A 23,283-nucleotide genomic window follows, 5' to 3' on the forward strand; every position below is an offset into this window, starting at 1 on the left:
TGGCAAGACAAAGTATGTGAACCCTTTGGAATTACCTGGACTTCTGCATAAATTGGTCGTAAAATGTTATCTGATCTTCATCTGAGTCACAACAATAGACAAACACAGTCTGCTTAAACTAATAACACACAAACAATTATACTTTTTCATGTCTTTATTGAACACACCTGTAAACATTCATAGTGCAGGGTGGGAGAAGTATGTGAATCCTTGGTTTTAATAACTGTTTGGCAGCAATAACTTCAACCAAATGTTTTCTGTAGTTGCGGATCAGACCTGCACAACGGTCAGGAGTAATTTTGGACCATTCCTCTTTACAAAAGTGTTTCAGTTCAGCAATGTTCTTGGGATGTCTGGTGTGAACTGCTCTCTTGAGGTCATGTCAAAGCATCTCAATCGGGTTGAGGTCAGGACTCTGACTGGGCCACTCCAGAAGGCATATTTTCTTCTGTTGCAGCCATTCTGTTGTTGATTTACTTCTGTGTTTAGGGTTGTTGTCCTGTTGCATCACCCAACTTCTGTTGAGCTTCAATTGGCAGACAGATAGCCTTATATTCTCCTGCAAAATGTCTTGATAAACTTGGGAATTCATTTTTCCGTCGATGACAGCAAGCTGTCCAGACCCTGAGGCAGCAAAGCAGCTCCAAAGAATGATGCTCCCTTCACCATACTTTACAGTTGGGATCAGGTTTTGATGTTAGTTTGCTGTGCTTTTTTCTCCACACATAGTGTTATGTGTTCCTTTCAAACAACTCAACTGTAGTTTAATCTGTCCACAGAATATTTTGCCAGTAGCACTGTGGAACATCCAGATGCTCTTTTGTGAACTTCAGACATTCAGCAATGTTTTTTTTGGACAGCAGTGGCTTCTTCTGTGGTGTCTCCCATGAACACCATTCTTGTTTAGGGTTTTACATATCGTAGACTCGTCAACAGAAATGTTAGCATGTTCCAGAGATTTCTTTGTCTTTAGCTAACACTCTAAGATTCTTCTTAACCTCATTGAGCATTCTGCGCTGTGCTCTTGCAGTCATCTTTGCAGGACAGCTACTCCTAGGGAGAGTAGCAACAGTGCTGAACTTTCTCCATTTATAGACAATTTGTCTAAACGTGGACTGATGAACATCAAGGCTTTTAGAGATACTTTTGTAACCCTTTCCAGCTTTATGTAAGTCAACAATTCTTAATCTTGGGTCTTCTGAGATATCTTTTGTTCGAGGCATGGTTCACATCAGGCAATGCTTCTTGTGAATAGTAAACTCAAATTTTGTGAGTGTCACGACTTCCGCCGAAGTTGACTCCCCTGCCTGTTCGGGCGGTGCTCGGCGGTCGTCGTCACCGTCCTACTAGCCGCCACCGATCCCTTTTTCGTTTGTCTGTTTGTTTTGTCTTATTAGTTGCACCTGTTTTTTGTTTCGTAATTAGCTTCCCTATAATTAGGAGTTTGACCCGCCCTTGTTTTGTGCGGGATTGTTTTTGTTACGTGTGTGTATTTTTGGGTTTTGGCAAGTGTTCTCTCTGCGCCCTGTATGTTCGGGCTTATTCAGTTTTTGTTAAGAAAAAATATAAGGAATATTTTTTCCAAGCGGCTCTCTCTCTCTGCGTCTGGTTCTTTCGCCAACCTAGTCCCGCGTGTCAGAATCCCGCACCAAACAAAATGGAACCAGCAGGAGCAGCCGCGTCTCCTCTCCCATCGATGGAGGAAAGGGTCCTCCATCACACCAGTGTTCTCCACAGAATTGGGTCGGCTATGGACCAAATGATGGAGAGGATGGATCGATGGGAGAGGAGTGGCCTTCCCACCTCATCTCCAGCACCCCCTCCTCCAACACCTCCTGTTCCTGTTTCAGCACTCGTCTCCTGTTTGACTGGACGAGCTCTTGAATGGGCCAACGCAGTGTGGAATGGCCCAGACTCGGCGAGGGATCATTACCCTGAGTTCACCCGCCGATTCCGAGCTGTGTTTGACCACCCACCAGAGGGTCGTGCGGCGGGTGAACGGCTGTTCCACCTGCGTCAGGAGACGAGGAGCGTACAGGACTTTGCCCTGGAGTTCAGGACCTTGGCTGCAGGAGCAGGGTGGAACGACAGGGCCTTAATAGACCATTTCCGATGTAGCCTTAGGGAGGACGTCCGCAGGGAGTTAGCGTGTCGGGACACCACACTCACGCTGGACGAACTTATTGACATGGCCATCCGTCTCGACAACCTGCTGGCTGCCCGCGGACGTTCGGAACAGGTCCTGTCGTTTCCACTTCCCAGCCCTCCTGCTCCTATCCCTATGGAGTTAGGGGGGGCAGCGTCAAGGGGGACCGGAGGAGGAGTGTCCTCCTGCACCAGTTGTGGTCGGCGAGGGCACACGGCCGACCGGTGCTGGAGGAACTCTTCTGGGAGTCGGGAGGGCAGGCGGAACACTACTCGATCACCCCAGGTGAGTCAGCACCAGACTCACCCAGAGCTTCCTGTTAGCCATATGTATGTGTTAACCTATTTCCCCGGGTTTTCTCCCTCTCTACAGCATAAGGCGCTAGTCGATTCAGGTGCAGCTGGGAATTTCATTGATCGGGGGCTCGCATTAAGGCTAGGGATTCCCCTTGTGTCGTTAGACCTACCTTTCCCCGTGCACTCCTTAGATAGCCGACCATTAGGGTCAGGAATGGTCAGGGAGGCCACGGTACCACTGGACATGGTAACGCGGGGTAGTCATAAGGAGCAGATTAGTCTGTTCCTTATCGACTCACCTGCGTTTCCAGTGGTATTGGGAATTCCCTGGCTAGCTCAGCACAACCCGGTGATTTCCTGGAAACAGGGGGCTCTTAAGGGGTGGTCAGAGGAGTGTTCAGGCAGGTGTCTAGGAGTTGCCGTTGGTGCGACTACGGTGGAGAGTCCAGACCAGGTTTCCACCGTGCGCATTCCCTCTGAATATGCAGATTTGGCTATCGCCTTCAGTAAAAAGAAGGCGACTCAATTACCACCCCATCGACGAGGGGACTGCGCGATAAACCTCCTGGAGAACGCTGCACTTCCTAGGAGTCACGTGTATCCTTTGTCCCAGGAGGAGACAGCGGCTATGGAGACATATGTTACTGAATCACTGGGACAGGGATACATTCGGCCCTCCGCATCACCTGTCTCCTCGAGCTTCTTTTTTGTGAAGAAGAAGGATGGCGGTTTACGCCCGTGCATTGATTATCGAGGTCTAAATTCCATCACAGTGGGGTTTAGTTACCCACTACCTCTCATCGCTACGGCGGTGGAATCATTTCACGGGGCACGCTTCTTCACAAAATTGGACCTGAGGAGTGCGTATAATCTGGTGCGTATCCGGGGAGGAGATGAGTGGAAAACCGCATTTAGTACTACATCTGGCCATTATGAGTACCGCGTCATGCCATATGGGTTGAAAAATGCTCCAGCTGTCTTTCAATCCTTCGTAGATGAGATTCTCCGAGACCTGCTCGGGCAGGGAGTGGTAGTGTACATTGATGACATCTTGATCTACTCTGCCATCCGCGCGGCGCATGTGTCTCTGGTGCGTAAGGTACTTGGGCGACTGCTGGAGCATGACCTGTATTGCAAGGCGGAGAAATGTGAGTTCTTCAAACAGGCCGTTTCCTTCCTGGGTTATCGTATTTCCACCTACGGGGTGGTGATGGAGGATGACCGCGTTACAGCCGTGCGTAATTGGCCGACTCCGACCACGGTGAAAGAGGTGCAGCGGTTTTTAGGGTTTGCCAATTACTACCGGAGGTTTATCCGGGGTTTTGGTCAGGTGGCTGCTCCCATTACCTCACTGCTGAAGGGAGGACCGGTGCGCTTGCGTTGGTCAGCAGAGGCGGACAGAGCTTTCAGTCGTCTGAAGGAGCTGTTTACCGATGCGCCCGTGTTGGCGCATCCGGACCCCTCTTTAGCGTTCATAGTGGAGGTGGACGCGTCCGAGGCGGGGGTCGGGGCCGTGCTGTCCCAGCGCTCGGGCAAACTACCCAAGCTCCGCCCTTGTGCCTTCTTTTCGAGGAAGCTCGGTCCGGCGGAGCGAAACTATGATGTGGGGGACCGGGAGTTGTTAGCTGTAGTCAAGGCGCTGAAAGTGTGGAGACATTGGCTTGAGGGGGCGAAACACCCTTTTCTCATCTGGACTGACCATCGTAATCTCGAGTACATCCGGGAAGCGAGGAGACTAAATCCGCGTCAGGCTAGATGGGCCATGTTTTTCACCCGGTTTCAGTTCACCATCTCGTACCGACCAGGCTCCCAAAACACCAAGGCCGACGCGCTGTCCCGTCTCTATGATACCGAGGAGAGGTCCGTTGAGCCAACTCCCATCATTCCACCCTCATGTCTCGTGGCACCGGTGGTATGGGAGGTGGACGCGGAGATAGAGAGAGCCTCACGGTTAGAGCAGACCCCTCCTAACTGTCCAGCGGGGGTTCAGTACGTGCCGGGAGGGGTCCGGGATAAGCTAATTCGTTGGGCTCATACTCTCCCCTCCTCGGGTCATCCTGGCATCGAGAGGACAGTGCGGAGTCTTAGAGGGAGATACTGGTGGCCCACGTTGGCTAAGGACGTGAGATTTTATGTCTCCTCCTGCTCGGTGTGCGCTCAGAGCAAGGCTCCTCGGCACTTGCCTAGAGGGAAGTTACAGCCCCTCCCCGTTCCACAACGGCCGTGGACACACTTATCGGTGGACTTTCTTACCGATCTTCCCCCGTCCCAGGGAAGTACTACGATTTTGGTCGTTGTGGATCGGTTTTCCAAGTCCTGCCGTCTCATCCCGTTGCCTGGTCTCCCTACGGCCCTGCAGACTGCGGAAGCCTTGTTTACCCATGTCTTCCGGCACTATGGGGTGCCTGAGGACATCGTTTCTGATCGGGGTCCCCAATTCACGTCCAGAGTTTGGAGGGCGTTTATGGAAAGACTGGGGGTCTCGGTCAGCTTGACCTCGGGTTTTCACCCCGAGAGTAATGGGCAGGTGGAGCGCGTAAACCAGGATGTGGGCAGGTTTCTGCGGTCATATTGCCGGGACCGGCCTGGTGAGTGGGCGAGGTATGTTCCTTGGGCTGAGCTCGCTCAGAACTCCCTCCGCCACTCCTCAACGAACATGTCCCCATTTGAGTGTGTGTTAGGTTACCAGCCGGTCCTGGCCCCATGGCACCAGAGTCAGACCGAGGCTCCTGCGGTAGAGGAATGGGTACAGCGCTCCAAGGACACCTGGAAAGCCGTCCAGGAATCGCTAAAGTTAGCAGGACAACGGCAGAAGAGGAGCGCTGACCAGCACCGCAGTGAGGCCCCCGTGTTCACACCGGGGGACAGGGTCTGGCTCTCGACCCGAAACCTGCCTCTCCGCCTGCCCTGTCGGAAGCTGGGGCCGCAGTGTGTGGGGCCGTTTAAAGTCCTGAGGAGAATAAACGAGGTGTGTTATAGGTTACAACTCCCTAGGTATTACCGTATTAACCCCTCGTTTCATGTGTCTCTCCTCAGGCCGGTGGTGGCTGGTCCCCTGCAAGAAGGTGAGGTGCCTGAGGTCCCTCCACCCCCCCTGGAGATCGAGGGGTCCCCGGCGTACACAGTACGTGACATTCTGGACTCGAGACGCCGGGTGAGGGGCCTACAGTACCTCGTGGACTGGGAGGGGTACGGTCCGGAGGAGAGATGCTGGGTTCCGGTGGGGGACATTTTAGATCCTACTCTACTGAGAGACTTCCACCGCCTCCACCTGGATTGCCCGGCACCTCGCCCTCCGGGTCGTCCTCGAGGCCGGTGGCGGCGCGCTGCGGGAGCCGCGCGTCAGGAGGGGGGTACTGTCACGACTTCCGCCGAAGTTGACTCCCCTGCCTGTTCGGGCGGTGCTCGGCGGTCGTCGTCACCGTCCTACTAGCCGCCACCGATCCCTTTTTCGTTTGTCTGTTTGTTTTGTCTTATTAGTTGCACCTGTTTTTTGTTTCGTAATTAGCTTCCCTATAATTAGGAGTTTGACCCGCCCTTGTTTTGTGCGGGATTGTTTTTGTTACGTGTGTGTATTTTTGGGTTTTGGCAAGTGTTCTCTCTGCGCCCTGTATGTTCGGGCTTATTCAGTTTTTGTTAAGAAAAAATATAAGGAATATTTTTTCCAAGCGGCTCTCTCTCTCTCTGCGTCTGGTTCTTTCGCCAACCTAGTCTCGCGTGACAGTGAGTGTTTTTTATAGGGCAGGGCAGCTCTAACCAACATCTCCAATCTCGTCTCAATGATTGTACTCCAGGTTAGCCGACTCCTGACTCCAATTAGCTTATGGAGAAGTCATTAGCCTAGGGGCTCAAATACTTTTTCCAACCTACACTGTGAATGTTTAAATGATGTATTCAATATAGACAAGAAAAATACAATAATTTGTGTGTTATTAGTTTAAGCAGACTGTGTTTGTCTGTTGTTGTGACTTAGATGAAGATCAGATCTAATTTTATGACCAATTTATACAGAAATCCAGATAATTCTAAAGGTTTCACATACTTTTTCTTGCCACTACTGTATCTACTGTAAACCACGTCCATTTTACTTTTTTAACATGCACAGAAATGAACCACTTCCATGTTCTCCTTTTGATAGGTATTTTCATTATTCAACATGCCAGGAACTACAAGGAGGGAAAAGTACACTTTTCATTCAGTACCACGGACAGAACTCTTGTTAATGGGTATGCACAAAAACACAAGAAAGAGAGAGAGCTCAACATTACATGTAAACTACTCAATCAGTGTGAGGAGTGAAATCTATAATGGGCATTGACTAGAGCAGTGAAGTCAGGTATAGTTTCTGACGTCGCTATGCACAGGATTGCTGAGAGGTGAGAGTCAGTAAGAGATGATCTATGCCTTGACGTGTTATATTTCATCACTGAAAATGTCTGTTCACATGCATAGGCTGACCCAAACAGTACAAACATCTTCTGAGCATGACTCCTAATCTTTGGAAATGGAGAGATGCATAGAACCTCGTCAATGACATTGTTCTCCAATCACTGCATCAGACTGAAGATCGATAAGCTCAAGTTGCAGGTCTGTGGGAGTGTTATCCACATTGAAGGTGAAAGGAGAGGAAACCAACAGCATGTCATTTTCCAACACTTTGACATCCTCAAAATGACGATAAAACTCACCATTCAAAGCACGCAGCAGCGATGTATACTTCTCACGCTGGTCATTTGATAGGGAACAGACTTGTAGTGTCAGAAGGTGGGTGAGATTGTTGGCTTCTACTTGGCGGGTCAGGAGGAGTAATTTTCTCTTGAAGGCTTTGACAAGGCTGTACATCTGATGTGCAAAAAGGCCCTTTCCTTGTAGTTTGTAATTCAGTTCATTCATGAGGGCCATGATGTCCATGGTGAAGGCAAAATCAGCCAACCATTCTTTATCTTGCAGTTGAGGGAAATCCACATATTTTCCTTTCGTTTGCAAAAGCTCAGCAATCTCCGACTTCAGGTCCCACACCCTTTTAAGCACCTTCCCCTAACTCAGCCATCTCACATTTGTGTGGTAAGGGAGATCTGCCTGACCCAACTCTGTCTCTTCCAACAGTAAGACAAACTGCCTGTGGTTTAAAGATTTTGCTCTGATGAAGTTCACCACTTTAGTAACAGTATCCACAACATGGCTCATTTTCAGAACACATTTACAGAGCACCTCCTGATGAATAATGAAATGCAGGAAAATCATTTTCTGATCTGGGTTCAGCTCAGTTACTTGATCTTGTATCCTTTTCAAAAGGCCAATGTTTTTTCCAGTCAAGTTTGGGCACCCATCAGTGGTCACACTGGATAACTTTTAAAAACTCAGTCCCAGCTTTGCCACACACTTTATTAACCGCCTCCAATAAATCTTTCCCTGTAGTTGTGCCATTCATTGACTGCACTGAAGCAAGCTCCTCTGTAATTTCAAAGTCGGGGGTTATGCCTCATAAGAATATCAACAACTGCGCCGTGTCACGTGCATCACTGCTCTCATCCAGGGCCAAGGAGAAATAGGTGAAATCCTTTACCTTGTCTTTCAACTGTTGTTCCATATTCTCTGCGATGTCCTCAACACGCCGTGTCACTGTTCGTCTTGACAGGGAAACATTTTCAAACAGCTCTTTCTTGTTGGGGCGAAGTATTGCTGCAAAGTCAATTAAACATTCTTTAATGAATTCGCCCCCAGGGCGAATGGCTTGCTATGTTTAGCAATTTTGTGGGACAGTACATAGCTAGCTCTCGCAATTCCGTCATTTGCTGAATGCAGTTTTGTGAAAGTCTTGCTGCTTTTGCAACTAAGAAAGCAACTCTTTGGATGCACTTGCCCTCTGCTCAGAAGACATATTTCTCTGCATGCTTCGTCTGGAAGTGTTGGGACAAGTTGTAGTCTTTCAAGACAGCGATGCTCTCTTTGCACACTAAGCACACAGCTTTCCCTGATACCTCAATAAAGAAATATTTTGATGTCCACTCTTGCTGGAACACCCTACATTCATTATCTACTTTCCTTTCCTTTGAAAAATATTTTCTAGCTAGCTACTAAACTCAGCAAAAAAAGAAACGTCCCTTTTTCAGGACCCTGTCTTTCAAAGATAATTAGTAAAAATCTAAATAACTTCACAGATCTTCATTGTAAAGGGTTTAAACACTGTTTCCCATGCTTGTTCAATGAACCATAAGCAAGTCATGAACATGCACCCGTGGAACAGCTTACAGACGGTAGGCAATTAAGGTCACAGTTATGAAAACATAGGACACTAAAGAGGCCTTTCTACGGACTCTGAAAAATACCAAAAGAAAGATGCCCAGGGTGTCTGCTCATCTGTGTGAACGTGCCTTAGGCATGCTGCAAGGAGGCATGAGGACTGCAGATGTGGCCAGGGCAATAAATTGCAATGTCCGTACTGTGATACGCCTAACACAGCGCTACAGGGAGACAGGACGGACAGTTGATCGTCCTCGCAGTGGCAGACCACATGTAACAACATTCAAAGACTCATGGACACTCTTACTAACAGTTATGGCTACTTCGCATGATGTATTGTTGTCTCACCCTTCTTGCCCTTTGTGCTGTTGTAAATAGGTAGCCATTTGTTTAGCTGTTCAGGAGTCTTATGATTTGGGGATAGAAGCTGTTAAGAAGCCCTTTGGACCTAGACTTGGCGCTCCAGTACCGCTTGCCGTGTGGTAGCAGAGAGAACAGTCTATGACTAGGGTGGTTGGAGTCTTTGACAATTTTTGACACCGCCTGGTATAGAGTTCCTGGATGGCAGGAAGCTTGGCCCCAGTGATGTACTGGGCCGTACGCACTACCCTCTGTAGTGCCTTGCAGTCGGAGGCCGAGCAATTGCCATACCAGGCAGTGATGCAACCAGTCAGGATGCTCTCGATGGTGCAGTTGTAGAACTATTTGAGGATCCATGACAAATATTTTGAGTCTCCTGTTGAGTCTCCAAATATTTTCAGTCTCCTGTTGGGGGAATAGGCTTTGTCGTACCCTCTTCACGACTGTCTTGGTGTGTTTGGACCATGATAGTTTGTTGGTGAAGTTGACACCAAGGAACTTGAAGCTCTCAACTTGCTCCACTACAGCCCTGTCGATGAGTGCTCGGTCCTCCTTTTCCTGTAGTCCACAATCATCTCCTTTGTCTTGATCACATTGAGGGAGAGGTTGTTATCCTGGCACCACACGGTCAGTTTTCTGACCACCTTTTCTGTCTCATCGTTATCGGTGATCAGGTCTACTGTTGTGTTGTCGGGAAACTTAATGATGGTGTTGGAGTCGTGCCTGGCCATGCAGTCATGGGTGAACAGGGAGTACAGGAGGGGACTGAGCACGCACCCCTGAGGAGCCCCTGTGTTGAGGATCAGCGTGGCAGATGTGTTGTTACCTACCCTTACCACCTGGGGGCGTCCCGTCAGGAAGTCCAGCATCCAGTTGCAGAGGGAGGTGTTTAGTCCCAGGGTCCTTAGCTTAGCTTTGAGGGCACTGTGGTGTTGAAGGCTGAGCTGTAGTTAATGAATAGCATTCTCCAGTAGGTGTTCCATTTGTCCAAGTGGGAAAGGGCAGTGTTGCGTGCAATATCTGTGGATCTGTTTGGACGGTATGCAAATTGTGTGGTACCATGTTGTGCTGCTGCCATGTTGTGTTGCTACCATGTTGTTGTCATGTTGTTTTGCTACCATGCTGTGTTGTCATGTGTTGCTGCCATGCTATGTTGTTGTCTTATGTTTCTCTTTATATAGTGTTGTGGTGTCTCTCTTGTTGTGATGAGTGTTTTGTCCTATATTTTTTATTTTTTTATTTTTTTATCCCCCCATCCCCGCAGGAGGCCTTTTGCCTTTTGGTACAGCCAAAATAATTCTAAAACCTGTGTTTGCTTTGTCATTATGGGGTATTGTGTGTAGCTTGATGAGGGGGAAAGAAAGATTGAATCCATTTTAGAATAAGGCTGTATCCAAACAAGATGTGGAAAAAGTGAAGGGGTCTGAATACTTTCTGAATGTACTGTAAAATGGATAGCGGAGAACATGCCTTAGTTTACCCTAACTTCTAGGACAGACCAGAGACATATGCAGTTTTAGAATCTGTTCTTCATCCTGTAAGCATTACATTGCAATGTAGGAATTTTGATAGTGCACAGGGCTGCGGGCCAGAAGGTTGTGGGTTAGCAGACCAACATAGAAGTGGAAAGATGTTCTTTATAATAAAATCATTGCACGAATCTGTCATTGCATTAGCGGGTCTGAGGAAAAGTTGCCTTTTATAAACATTTCATGCAATTCTCCATAATTTTACGTGACTGGAGACCTTAGCCAATTACAGGCTAAGAATGAACAGAGATAGGCCTATGCATAAATGTGATCATATATCTCCAATGCCAAATCAGTATGTCTTGTTTGCAACGAAACTGTCCCTGTTTACAAATAATTTAACCTGAGACATCATTATTAATCTAAGGATGGTACTTTCAAAAGTACCTTTCCACCCTAGACAGGGTAGGCCTACCAATGCAGAAAAATGTAAGCTTTAACTGCTGGCTACTCTTGTTCTGTAGCTTAACCCAATGACAAAAGATCACAAGTTTTCCCTAAAAGCTGTCTGGGTCTGAACATCTTCTATTTTACAGAAAGTGAATAGCTCAATCAATTGACAGTGACAGAATTAGATTACTTTCCAAGCACAGTCAAGATTGTAGCTCAGCCAATGAATATCATAGAAATGAAATATACATTCGGAGTCTTTCCCGGATATTTTACAGCTTGTTTCTAGCATAAACCATTTTGGACGAAAGCGCTGTTACAGATCACTTTATATAATTGGATCCATTTTAATTTCTTCAAAATCTTAAGCTAACAAGGGGTTGTTCTATGCTTTTTGCCATTTTCTTTAACAAAAGGTAGGCCTGTGGCATATGCATACCCTCTCATACCCCCTCAATTCGAGTCCTGGTTTTAACTTCACTGACATTGAGGTAGGCTATTTAAAGAGTGCATGGTGGGTGGAGGAATTGGCTGACAAATCTATAGATAGCAGCCTAGCCTAATTTCGTCCATCAAACAGGTAAACTTACCTCTTATTTCTTGAATAGGAAGAAATAGGCTCCAACGCAAAAGCCCTCTTGTTTTTAGTAAAGTCAAATTCAAAGGAAGACAGTTGAAATGAATTCTGCTTACTCAAATTACCTTCTTTCAGCAACATGAGCTGTCCATTTCCGATTTATTGTGCCGTGGCTGACGCTTCAAGTTCCAGTACCACAATGTAAATTGCTCTAATCTGGTTTATTGAGAGGTCAATAACGCTGATAAGTAGCTTCATCATGGGCAAGAAACATATTGTTTTATTTATTAAAATCAATTACAGTAGTAGCAAGCTACAGTATCAAAGTTGATCTCCCCGGTCCTCCTTCTCATATTCGTGCTCTCCCTCTCAAATTGAACAGAACATAGGCTAGTCCGCATGCACAATATTGAATTTTGGAATAATAAAAAAGTATTTTCGGAAGAAGCCTTTGACTCTCCTCCTGAATTGTCCCCGTGGGCCTACACAGCACTGCCTTGGTTAGGCAGCACAAAAAAAGGATTTGATCAGCATGAGAAGAGTGTAATGCAGCATAGTTTTATTTACACAATCCCAGCAGTGCAAAAGACTCAGGAAGGAAGTACATTTTCTTAGAAATATAACTTTGCTTTGCGCTTCTTTGAGCATACACTTCGTATAGCCTAGCATTTAGCCTATAGGCTATGGATAATTTGTTTGAGACCACTCTAAATAGCCTATAGGCACACTTGATGTTGCAGACTCAGCTGGGAATCAGAGATGAGGGGCAGCATCATGCACACATCGATATATAGCCTAATAAGACTAATAATAGCCTAATAATTCTAAAACACTGAGAAATATTGGAATTTAATCAATTACAAATGACATGACCCTCCCCTGGACTAGATTTAAAAAAATACTCAACCCCGCCCCTAACTGAAATTGAACAATTTTCCTCCAGGTTCCCATTCGAACCATCCCTTAGCTCCATTCCAGTTCTTTTTCATCCGGAAAAACTCCCCAATTTTAACGATTACAAGCATACCCATAACATAATGCAGTCACCACTATGCATGAAAATATGGAGAGTGGTACTTAGTAATGTGTTGTATTGAATTTGCCCATAACACTTTATATTCAGGACAAAAAGTTATTTGCATTGCCAATTTTTTTGCAGTATTTAGTGCTTATTGCAAACAGGATGCATGTTCTGTAATATTTTTCTTCTGTACAGGCTTCCTTCTTTTCACTCTGTCAATTAGGATAGTATTGATGGAGTAACTACAATGTTGTTGTTCCATCCTCACTTTTCTCCTATCACAGCCATTAAACTTTTTAACTGTTTTAAAGTCACCATTGGCCCAATGATGAAATCCCTGAGCAGTTTCCTTCCTCTACGACAACTGAGTTAGGAACGACTCGTGTAAAAAACCTCCCGGGTCTTTGTGGTTGAATCTGTTTGAAATTCACTGAGGGACCTTACAGATAATTGTATGTGTGGGGTACAGAAATGAGGTAAACATTTTAAAATCATGTTAAACACTATTATTGCAAACAAGTCCATGCAACTTATTATGTGACTTGCTAAGCACATTTTTTCTCCTGTACTTATTTAGGCTTGCCATAACAAAGGGGTTGAATACTCAAGGTATTTCTGCTGGTTAAAACATATTTTTACTTTGACGTTATGGCGTATTGGGTGTAGGCCAGTGACAAAAACTCTTAAATGAATCTCTTTTAAATTCAAACTGTAACACAATAACATTTTGAAAAAGTCAAGGGCTGTGAATAGGGCTGGTACCATGACCGCGCTCAAATTCCATGTGACCTTTGAGTCACGGTAACTAGGCTTCTCCAAAACTGTGCTCTGATGGTCATTAGTAGCCTACCAAACTTGCTCATGGCCAGTAGCTAATGGCCAGTACTCAGTGCACTATTGTCCTTCTAATCACTCTGACATCAATGCAAATGCAATCGAAAATCAAATCAAACGAGAGCCCTGACATTCAGAGTTTGAGTGGAATAGGATCACCTGTTGCGCAGCGAGCATGAGCTCCTCATAGCTGGTTGATGCATGGAATGAAAAATGTGTTCTTGTTGCCCGAACATTTCTATAGGCTAAGTAATGCAATTGCGTGAGAAAAACGTTTTGATGGCCTCTATTAAAAAGAGGATCCCATCAGCTTTCTATAGGCTAGGCCTACTATATTTATTTCTCAACTTTCCATATATTAATAAGCACATTGCTTCACTTTACAACTGGAGTAGCCTACCTGGCTGGCATTAAAATCATCTGCGGGAAAAGCATCCTCCATTTGCTATTCAAGTGCATATGGATGATGTATTTTTTTTTACCCTGCTCCTGTTCCAACAGGTGCATCATAATTCTAAATCAAAACTAATTTCACACATATTATTTAGTATATGTTAAGACAAGCTTACAGAGCCTAGTGAAACGTGTTATTATACTGTAAGCCCAGTCATTTCGCAATCGTGTGTGAAAACAGAGTTTTGAATGGCCACTGTTTAAGAGCGGATCCTAGCTTTCTTGTGCTGCTATATTTATTGATAAAATATTTTTTTAAATCATATAAAATTAAGCACAAAAGTAACTGCACGTAACCTCCATTTGCTATTCGAGTGCAGGCTATGAATGCCATTATTCTGTGTGCCATTCTAAATCAAAAATTATTCCACACATATATTAGTAGGCTATATGTAAAGACCAGATTGAGAATACTGCTTGAGAATATTATCAAGTGCTTGTCAAATTGTGAATGAGAGATTACGAAAAAATACATATTTTAATTTAACTAGGCAAGTCAGTTAAGAACAAATTCTTATTTACAATGACGGCCTACTACGGCCAACTCCCAATCACGGCCGGATGTGATACAGCCTGGATTCAAACCGGGTACTATAGTGACGCCTCTTGCACTGAGATGTAGTGCCTTAGACCGCTGCGCCACTCGGGAGTCTATAAAAGTGTGTGCAGTGTGTGCAGCCTGCGCAAGAAACAGAGCAGAGCGCTTCCCTTTCATGCAACTTTTTTGTATCACAACTAAAGTTGCATAAATAACTAAATTAAGCATATAGGAGGACCTGTTAATTTGTTAAAACTCAACAAGGAATACTGCGCACTCCCTCAGAAATCGTTTGGGTAAAAATAATCTTTCTATTTTATTCAAATATGTTCAATTGTATTGTTCTTAGTATAAAATCATATAAAATAATGCCATGGGAATTATTGTGATGGTGTAGGCTATATTAAATTGATTTATTGGATTTTTACAAATGTAGATGTTCCAAAGGTCCTCATCAGGCTATGCTTGGAAGCCGGAGATGCTACATTTGTTTATGTTAATTAAATGTCAATTACCGTGAGACCGGCAGTGATTTGAATGACAATACAATATACTATATTGCCTATAAGTGGGGGGTTGAGTGTCTGTGCTTTTGTTTCCTCAAACCTTTAATAAAAATAATTGAGCTTGTCTGGGAGGTCAGGGTCCTCATTTGAAGGGGGGAGAACATTTCTTTTGTAGTTTGTCATCTCCTGTAAGCTTTTCCAGACTAATCTGGAGTCTTTGGCAGTGAATTGTGCTTCACATTTTTTTTTGTGATTTGTTTTGGCCTTCCTTATTGCAGAGCGTATTTCATATTTGGCTGATTTGTATTTTCCTTTCCCCTTCCTTCTCTGAGGATCCTCCACTAAGCCCTAGGTGGGAATACTTTCCGAAGGGACTACATACTGTTCCCTGAAGGAGGGAACAAGGTAAAACATACTATGGGGAGTCAACGACCAATCCTATCCACCTGAAGCAAACTGAAATCACGCCCAACGGGCCAATGGATGCCGAGCCCGCCCTACAGAAGCCCCGCTTTTCTGGCTATAATACCGGGGCTCGCATCCATTTCCTCAATTCAGTACCACCCTTCAGCGAGCACAAACCCCCTGCCGACACAGGGCCTTCATGGAATAGTATTTATATTCATAACTGTATGTTCCCTTTCAGTCGGTCACTCGGTATAACATACTATGGGGACATACAGTCACGTCCCAAGCCAGCTCAGAGTGCACCAATCTAGGAGGCCCATGGCAGCCCAAGAACACTGTCACGTTCGTCATATGAATCGGACCGAGGTGCATCGGGGTATGCGTACATTCTTCTTTATTAAAGAAAGAACACTGAACAAACTAACAAAACAACAAAACGAACGAAACGTGAAGCTATATGAAATAGTGCAGACAGGCAACTAAACATAGAATAAGAACCCACAAACACCAAAGGGAAATGGCTACCTAAATATGATCCCCAATCAGAGACAACGACAAACAGCTGCCTCTGATTGGGAACCATATCAGGCCACCATAAACATACAAATACCTAGACCTACAAAACCCTAGACATACAAAAACCCTAGACAATACAAAAACTAGTGTATCCACCCTAGTCACACCCTGACCTAAACAAAATATAAAGAAAACAGAGATATCTCAGGTCAGGGCGTGACACACACACACAGGTTCCACTTGCTCCAAAAAGGGGTTACAGAAGCCACCTTTTCCCCTAATACTTACCCGAGAAGCCTGAACTGTCAGAGCCCCATTTAGGGAACTAGAACCGGCTGCAACTTGGCTATGCGGTTCCAAGAACAATACTTACCTTGCGAGCCTGAAATGTCAGAACGCGTACAAGGAACCCCAAATCCAAGACAACAGAACACCTGTCATGACTTGGTAAAACACACACGCACACTGCATAGCACCGACCAGAGTCGATCAACCACGGCAGCCCGAGGCTCAAACCTACAGGGAAACTGTGGTAACCCGGGAACCAGGGTTGTCTGGGCCAGCTGGGAGCCACCCAAATCAACAACAGACCCTCCTGACGGACCCTCTCCACAGTGGCCTGAATCAGGTCCACCAGAGGAACGCATAGAGCAGGGTACGAGACCACTGATACACCAAAGCATCCGTTCCCAAACCCATGATTTAGAACCGGGTTCAGAACGAGACCCAGACACTGAATGCGCTGAGCCAGAGTCAAACAACTTTTCTTGTGATTTACTATGAACCCCAGAGACTGAATACAGGAAACCAGTGTGGCAGTGTGGCGCTCCACCTGTTCCCTCGACTCCACAACGGCCAGCCAATCGTCCAGATAGGCCAATACTCTGATCCCCTAGCACCGCACCGGGTTTAAAGCCACCTCCACCACCATTGCAAAGGTTACAGGGCAATAGGGAGATGGGGAGGATGCATAGCACATGAAAATATGCAACCTTCAGATCAATAGACGTGAACCAATCACTGGGATGCACCTACTGCAATAGTCAGCGAAGTGTGAGCCTTGAGGTGCTTGTTTAAACAGTCCAGGATGGGATGCAACGTTCCATTGCTCTTGGGGACTAAGAAGTACCAGCAGTACCAACCACTCCGTACTTCTGACACGGGGACTACCTGAACAGCCTGCTTTTGAAGGAGAGAAGAAATCTCCTCTCTCAAGACAGGCACTAGGACCTCAGGGACCATTGAAGTAATGACGCCACGAAAAGGAGGAGGGCACACAGCGAACAGCATACCATAGCCCTCATCACCGGTGGTGAAACTGCGCATCCCCGCCACTGTATGGAGCATGCTGCCAGTCTCCCATGCATTATCTCCTGAACGGAAAGAGCACCAGTCTGAGGATTGGAATATATTTTATTTGTTATGCTCATTTTCATATCCATCACTCTTGACAACCGTGAGTCTGAACGTGGGGAAGGAACTGTGCATTCTGATACCCGGCCTACACCGGGTTTGGGTACCTCAGCAACCAGTAACCGACCCACATGGGAGCATTGTTGGCACAGTAAATGCTTGGGGAGGAGGGCCCCGAGCCAAACAACCTTGTTGGCAAAACTGGCTCATCCAATTACATAATCCTGTCCCTCTCAGGAATCCTGAGAACCTGAATCGCATAGCTATCGTGTGCTTGAAAATGTTGTAAGTTGCGTGACACATTTTTCCTTCAGAGGAGCTGAAGAGTAAGGAATTAAAGAAATGGATGCGAGCCCCGGTATTATAGTCAGGAAGGCGGGGCTTCAGAGGTCGGGCTCAGCATCCATTGGCCTGTTGGGCGTGATTTCAGTTTGCTTCAGGTGGATAGGATTGGTCGTTGACTCCCCATAGGATGTTATACCAAGTGACCAACTGAAAGAGAACTTTCACATGTGAAAATCGAACCCTTACATTTGGAATTGTATTTTAACGTGAAAAACGTTCAAATGTCACGCGTAGTTTCATGGTATCACATGTTGAAATTTTGTATCCCCATGTCACATTTATTTCACATGAGATCATGTTTTCACATGCTCAAATGTTTTCACATGTAGTTTCATGTTATCACGTTTCTTTTACATATTGTCCCGTTATCACATTAACTTCCCATAAGATCACGTTAAACTCGTGATCACCTGAAATTCATGTGTTTTCTCTGTACGAGCGTTAACATAAGTGACTATTTCATTGGGGGGCCTGTAGTAAGTCTCTCTCTCACTCTCACTCTCTCACTCACTCACTCACTCACTCACTCACTCACTCACTCACTCACTCACTCACTCACTCACTCACTCACTCACTCACTCACTCACTCACTCACTCACTCACTCACTCACTCACTCACTCACTCACTCACTCACTCAGTCACTCACTCACTCACTCACTCACTCACTCACTCACTCACTCACTCACTCACTCACTCACTCACTCACTCACTCACTCACTCACTCACTCTCTCACACTCTCACTCAGATAGGATTAAGTCGCTTCTAGACTAAGGTAACCATGATCTAAAGTCAGTCTTGACTTTTCTTCCACTTTTCTCTGGTTAATATTAGGAGTTGGGGAACGTAGACTGATCTTAGTTCTGTGCCTAAGGGCAGCTGCTACCCAGAGAGACTCACCCTGGGTGTATCTGGACAGTCTCAGGACATCCTGAGGGGTCAAATGTCCCCAAGCCTAAATTCAACCACCTCCTCTCCTCCTGAGATGAACCCGTTCCACTCCTTCGTGCCCCATTGTTCTGTCCTCCACTTCATGTCTTTCTCCTCTTGTCTCTCAGCTAACGTTTCATCCTCCTCTTCTTCTTCTCTACTCTCTGTCGTGGTTTCTTCTCCCTCGTTCTCCATTTGCTCCACGTGCTTCTACACCTGCATTGCTTGCTGTTTGGGGTTTTAGGCTGCGTTTCTGTACAGCAGTTTGTGACATCAGATGATGTAAGAAGGGTTTTCTAAATACATTTGATTGATTTGGCATGCTCTCACTGACAACTCTTTGTCAATCCCTCTTTATTCCAGATGACACTGGTCTGTATGGCTCTCTTTCTTCACTGTCTGCGTGGCTTGATGAGTTAATACGGTTGTCCTTTCTTCACCCGGTGCACAGAGCCAGTGCATTTGTGTGGTAATCCATACCTCGCACACCCTCAGTGTCAGTGACTCGAACAGATTAGGTCAATCTCAGGTTGGTAATCTCAGTTAATCCCTAATTAAATACGGACACAGCGGATACAGGAGGTACAAAAAATAGAGGGAGAGTAGGAGAGTTGAAATGATAGAAAATAAGAAAAATATGAAAGGCAGTAGAGAAAAAGTAAAAGGACGTGATCGACAGAGCTTTAGAGGGAACCAGTTTGTTTTTAACTGTTTGTTCAAACAATGTAATTTACACATCCTGTACACGTATGTTCATAAATTCATCATCTATGGAAAATTATTTTACAGAATTGAACAAAATTCCCCTAATCTGCACTGGATAATTTTTTTGTTAAGCAGGCATTATGAATAATTACACTATGAGTAAATTGTTTGACATCACTGTTGACCTCAATGGCAAAAACGATAATTACAGACTTGAATGCTATCTGTCACTTTTCTCACCAAACGTCCGCTTATCACTTTGAATCTGTAACGTGTGAAATGGATTGAGTCAACAGGAAGCGGGTTGTAGATCATGTTTTTATTCCAAACTGCCGTCTGAGGGGACTGAGCAATGGAGGATGGAGGCAGGGCCATGTCATACCACATCATCATACCACATCCTGCCTCACCCTCCAACCTGCACCTTATGGCTCTGTTGGCATGGTAATCAAACGGAACGTTTCCTCATGTCAACTTCGAATGGGTGGCTTCTGGTTTGCGGTATCCCATGAGGCCATACGGCAGGGTGCGATGACGAGTGGTGCCACAGAAGAGGAAATCACGAGTAAAGAGGAAGAGGCAGTGAGATGAGAAAGCTGGACAATTAGGTATGTGTACTTTTCTGTTTATTTGCATATATATTTTATTATCCATGTTGAGCAGAGTTGATCTCCAATTGTGTGAAATCACTAGATGTACAACTTTGTCATTGAGAACTGACAACTTACTGAGTATGAGACTGAGTGACAATGGGAAGATATTGGCAGAGTGTTCAAAAGTGTGCTACAGTATTACAAGCAAAACAAAGTAATCTGATTAACTGGATGCCTCTGTCTCTCTCTCGTTTTCACTCTTTATTTCTCATTCTCTTTCTCTCCATCCCACTATTCCTATCTTTCTCTGTCCCTCTCTTTCTCGCACACAGACATGATGAGATTGACTCTGATTTCTCTCGCCATGTGCCTTCCTCACCTCCTCGCCACTCTTGTCTTCCATTCTACCACTGCGGCTTCACCAAGCGCCACAGAAACAACAGCAGCTCTAGACCTTAGTATCAGCACTACAACATCAGACCCCCTGATACTTCCACTCTCCACAACTGAAAACCACTCTGGTAGGACTAGTGGCATGTTCAACACACAAGTGAAGAAAAGCGCTAGCTTAGCAGCTGTCAACAACTCAGGCAGAACGACTCAAGGAAGAGGCATTCTCAGAACAGGAACTGCCACTTACGCCACCACAGCCGTACAGAAGAGCAACAGGCACATAACTGCAGGAGACTTGAGGATGGAAACAGAGAGCCACAATCACCATGAGACTCTTCCCTTCAGCAGACACAAAGCCTCACCCACAACTGACCACCCCAGCACCACTTCTCTCCCCGGGGAGGAAGGGACTGAGTATCATGACAGCAGCACCACTGAAACAGCCAGAGAACTGAGCACACCAAATTTCATAGAAACAGGGGCTGCTGACACCATTAATGACTCCAGGCTAGCAAAGCCACACTTAGACAGGTCACAAGCAGCAGACCAGCACACTGCTACACAAGGACTAGAGATTGCATCAGGAGATTACCACACAACACAGAGAGACTTCTTCACAAACACCCCAACTAGTAGAGTGACAGGTTTGAACAGAGGTAAACAAAGCAAGGCCAACAGCGTCACAACAACAACAACGGTTTCACCTACGTACACAGTCACACGTCCTGGTTTTTATGAGCACATGACTGTGACTTACAGGGCTCCAGGCTACAAAACACAACCTGACAACACAAGCCAGTCTATGGACAACCAGGACCACACCACAGCCACAGTTTCAATCCCCCATGCTGACAATAGGACAACTTCATATATCAATGCAAACACGTTTACAGATAATGACACAGACAACGACACAAACACACTTTCATACAGTAATACCACAACCTCTAATAATCGTAACACAACAGTGCTTTTGAAGAAGAAGACTCATTCATTCAGACACAACCGCACAATCTCAGGCTATGACAAAAGGCTGAACAACACAACTGAAAACACTGTGCACGATCGTCCAGAGTGCGGAGAGGCAGATGAAAGGTCCCCATCGTTGCTTCCTGGCTCTACTAGACTGGTCTGTTTCATTGTTCTGTGGGCTCTGGGATTGACTGCTTCTCTCTTCCTTGGTCTCACTGTCTTCCTGTGGGTGCGTTTGTCAGTCCAGAGAGAGAGGGAAAGGAGAGCGAGGAGAGGAGGAGAGAAGGTGTCAGGGGTGGATCTGGAGAACCTGTGGGTTGACCAGATGTCATCGGTGGAAGAAAGGGTTGAATTCTGGTACACCAACGGCTCCACTATGGGACGCGAGCATAAACGGAGGGAGAGAGGGAGAGAGAGGGTGAAGGAGAGGGGGAGGAGGGAGCAGGGGAGGCAGAAAGGGATAGAGTGTGACAACCTGTGGACTCAACCCAAAGTGACACTGGAGAACATCACTGATTTCTGGTATGCAAATGGAAGAGTGATACCAGAAGAAACTACAGACCAAACGCTGTTGGAGACCTGCGTATGATTCTGTTTTTTTGTACTACAGTACTACAATTTACCTGGAATTACTTTGGAGAGAAATGTTCACCATTATTTTACCAATTCCATGGCAGATTTGAACACTGTAATCCTGACCGAGTTTAAACATTTCCAAAATGAATTGATAATCTGTATGTTTATTGGCTTTAACAAAAGTATAAGTATATGATCTACATAAATCTACTTGAAAGATAGATTAAGCCTGGGTCTGATCAGAGAGAAAGAAGAGGACAGAGAGAAAGAAGGAGAGAGAGGAATAGAGAGAGAGATTAGAACAACATGTCTAACTGGAAATAACACTTGATAAAGAGAGTTTCCATTTGAAGAGAATTCAGACCTTGTTAAGAGACACATCATCATTGTGTGTCAGACAGCAACGAGGAGATAGGTGCCATTTCTACAAACACACTGACACAAATACGGTTGACTCCTAATACTGTACATGCACTGTTATTAGGAGCTAGTCAAATAAAAAGGACTGCACTGGGCGTAAACAATTTAGCTTAATTTATCTGACTTACCATGTTTACACGCGCACAGCATTCCAGATAATAGCTCATAACCTAGTTAAGGTCTTATTCGAGATAAGCTGTTAAAATACATCTTTGATATCCCGCTTACGAGTATCCCTGTATAAACAGAATATTCCTAAATTTACCCATGATACTATGCAAAACCGAGCCTGTACAAACAATGTAAAACAACAGTAAACTGAATAATATATTTGTATGACACAGTATCCCGTCTACGATCAGCATATCCCAGGCATTTTAACTGGGTTTCTCATAACCGGGACACAAGCTTATTCGGGTTATTGTAAACGGGATATGATGCTAATATGCGTCAACTAAAAAACGGAATACTACTAGAATATCCCAAATAGTAATGGAATATTGGTGTGCCTGTGAACATGGTAACTTACCAGGAATCGACTATAGGTCTACCTCACAATTTATAGTGGATCGGGACATTTTATCAATAATGTATAACTGTAAATACAGTAGAAAATATACCCTTGTAGAATTTAACACCTAACCAGCTGAAGTATGACATATAATGTCCCAAGACATGAGATTCATTTTTTTAATTACATAATAAAATGGAATTGATCATCACTCTCTCTACTTTGAATTCTCATGTTTTGACAACCTACGCCCTTTGACTGCCTGCTCCCCACACACACGCACACACACCGTCAAACAAACACACATCCAAGTAGGCCTGTGTGTAGGTGTGCAAACACACTCTGGCTCAAACATTTCAACACACACACCTTCTCTTTGTAGGACCAACTTCTCCTTTTTCCTCGAGAAAATAAGCACAAGCTACTATTAAGTTATTTGGCATCTCTCCAATCCCACCTCTTTTGCAATTAACAAAACTGTTTTATGACGAATTTGATACCCTGAGGGGAAGAGATAGAGAGAACCAACTAGAGAGAGAAAGGGAGGGGGAGAGAAAGAAGGGAGTGAACAGGAGGGAGGGAGGGAGGGAGCGAGCAAGCGAGTGAAAG

At 45.3% G+C, this 23,283-nt stretch overlaps 1 protein-coding gene across 1 annotated transcript; it reads left to right on the plus strand.

Moving 5' to 3' along the window:
• The first annotated feature begins 19,761 nt into the window (after nt 1-19,761).
• On the plus strand, nt 19,762-22,828 carry LOC120051931 (mucin-3A-like). Its single transcript, XM_038998815.1, has 2 exons — nt 19,762-19,817; nt 20,135-22,828. The coding sequence occupies exon 2, from the start codon at nt 20,137-20,139 to the stop codon at nt 21,754-21,756; it is 1,620 nt and encodes a 539-aa protein (XP_038854743.1). The 5' UTR covers nt 19,762-19,817; nt 20,135-20,136; the 3' UTR covers nt 21,757-22,828.
• The last annotated feature ends 455 nt before the right edge of the window (nt 22,829-23,283 follow it).

The sequence above is a fragment of the Salvelinus namaycush genome, chromosome 8 (assembly GCF_016432855.1).
Source record: "Salvelinus namaycush isolate Seneca chromosome 8, SaNama_1.0, whole genome shotgun sequence".
Taxonomy (NCBI): domain Eukaryota; kingdom Metazoa; phylum Chordata; class Actinopteri; order Salmoniformes; family Salmonidae; genus Salvelinus; species Salvelinus namaycush.

What these genes read in the sequence shown, in the direction of transcription:
- LOC120051931 (XM_038998815.1), top strand. Translation starts at nt 20,137, where the DNA reads ATGATGAGATTGACTCTGATTTCTCTCGCCATGTGCCTTCCTCACCTC.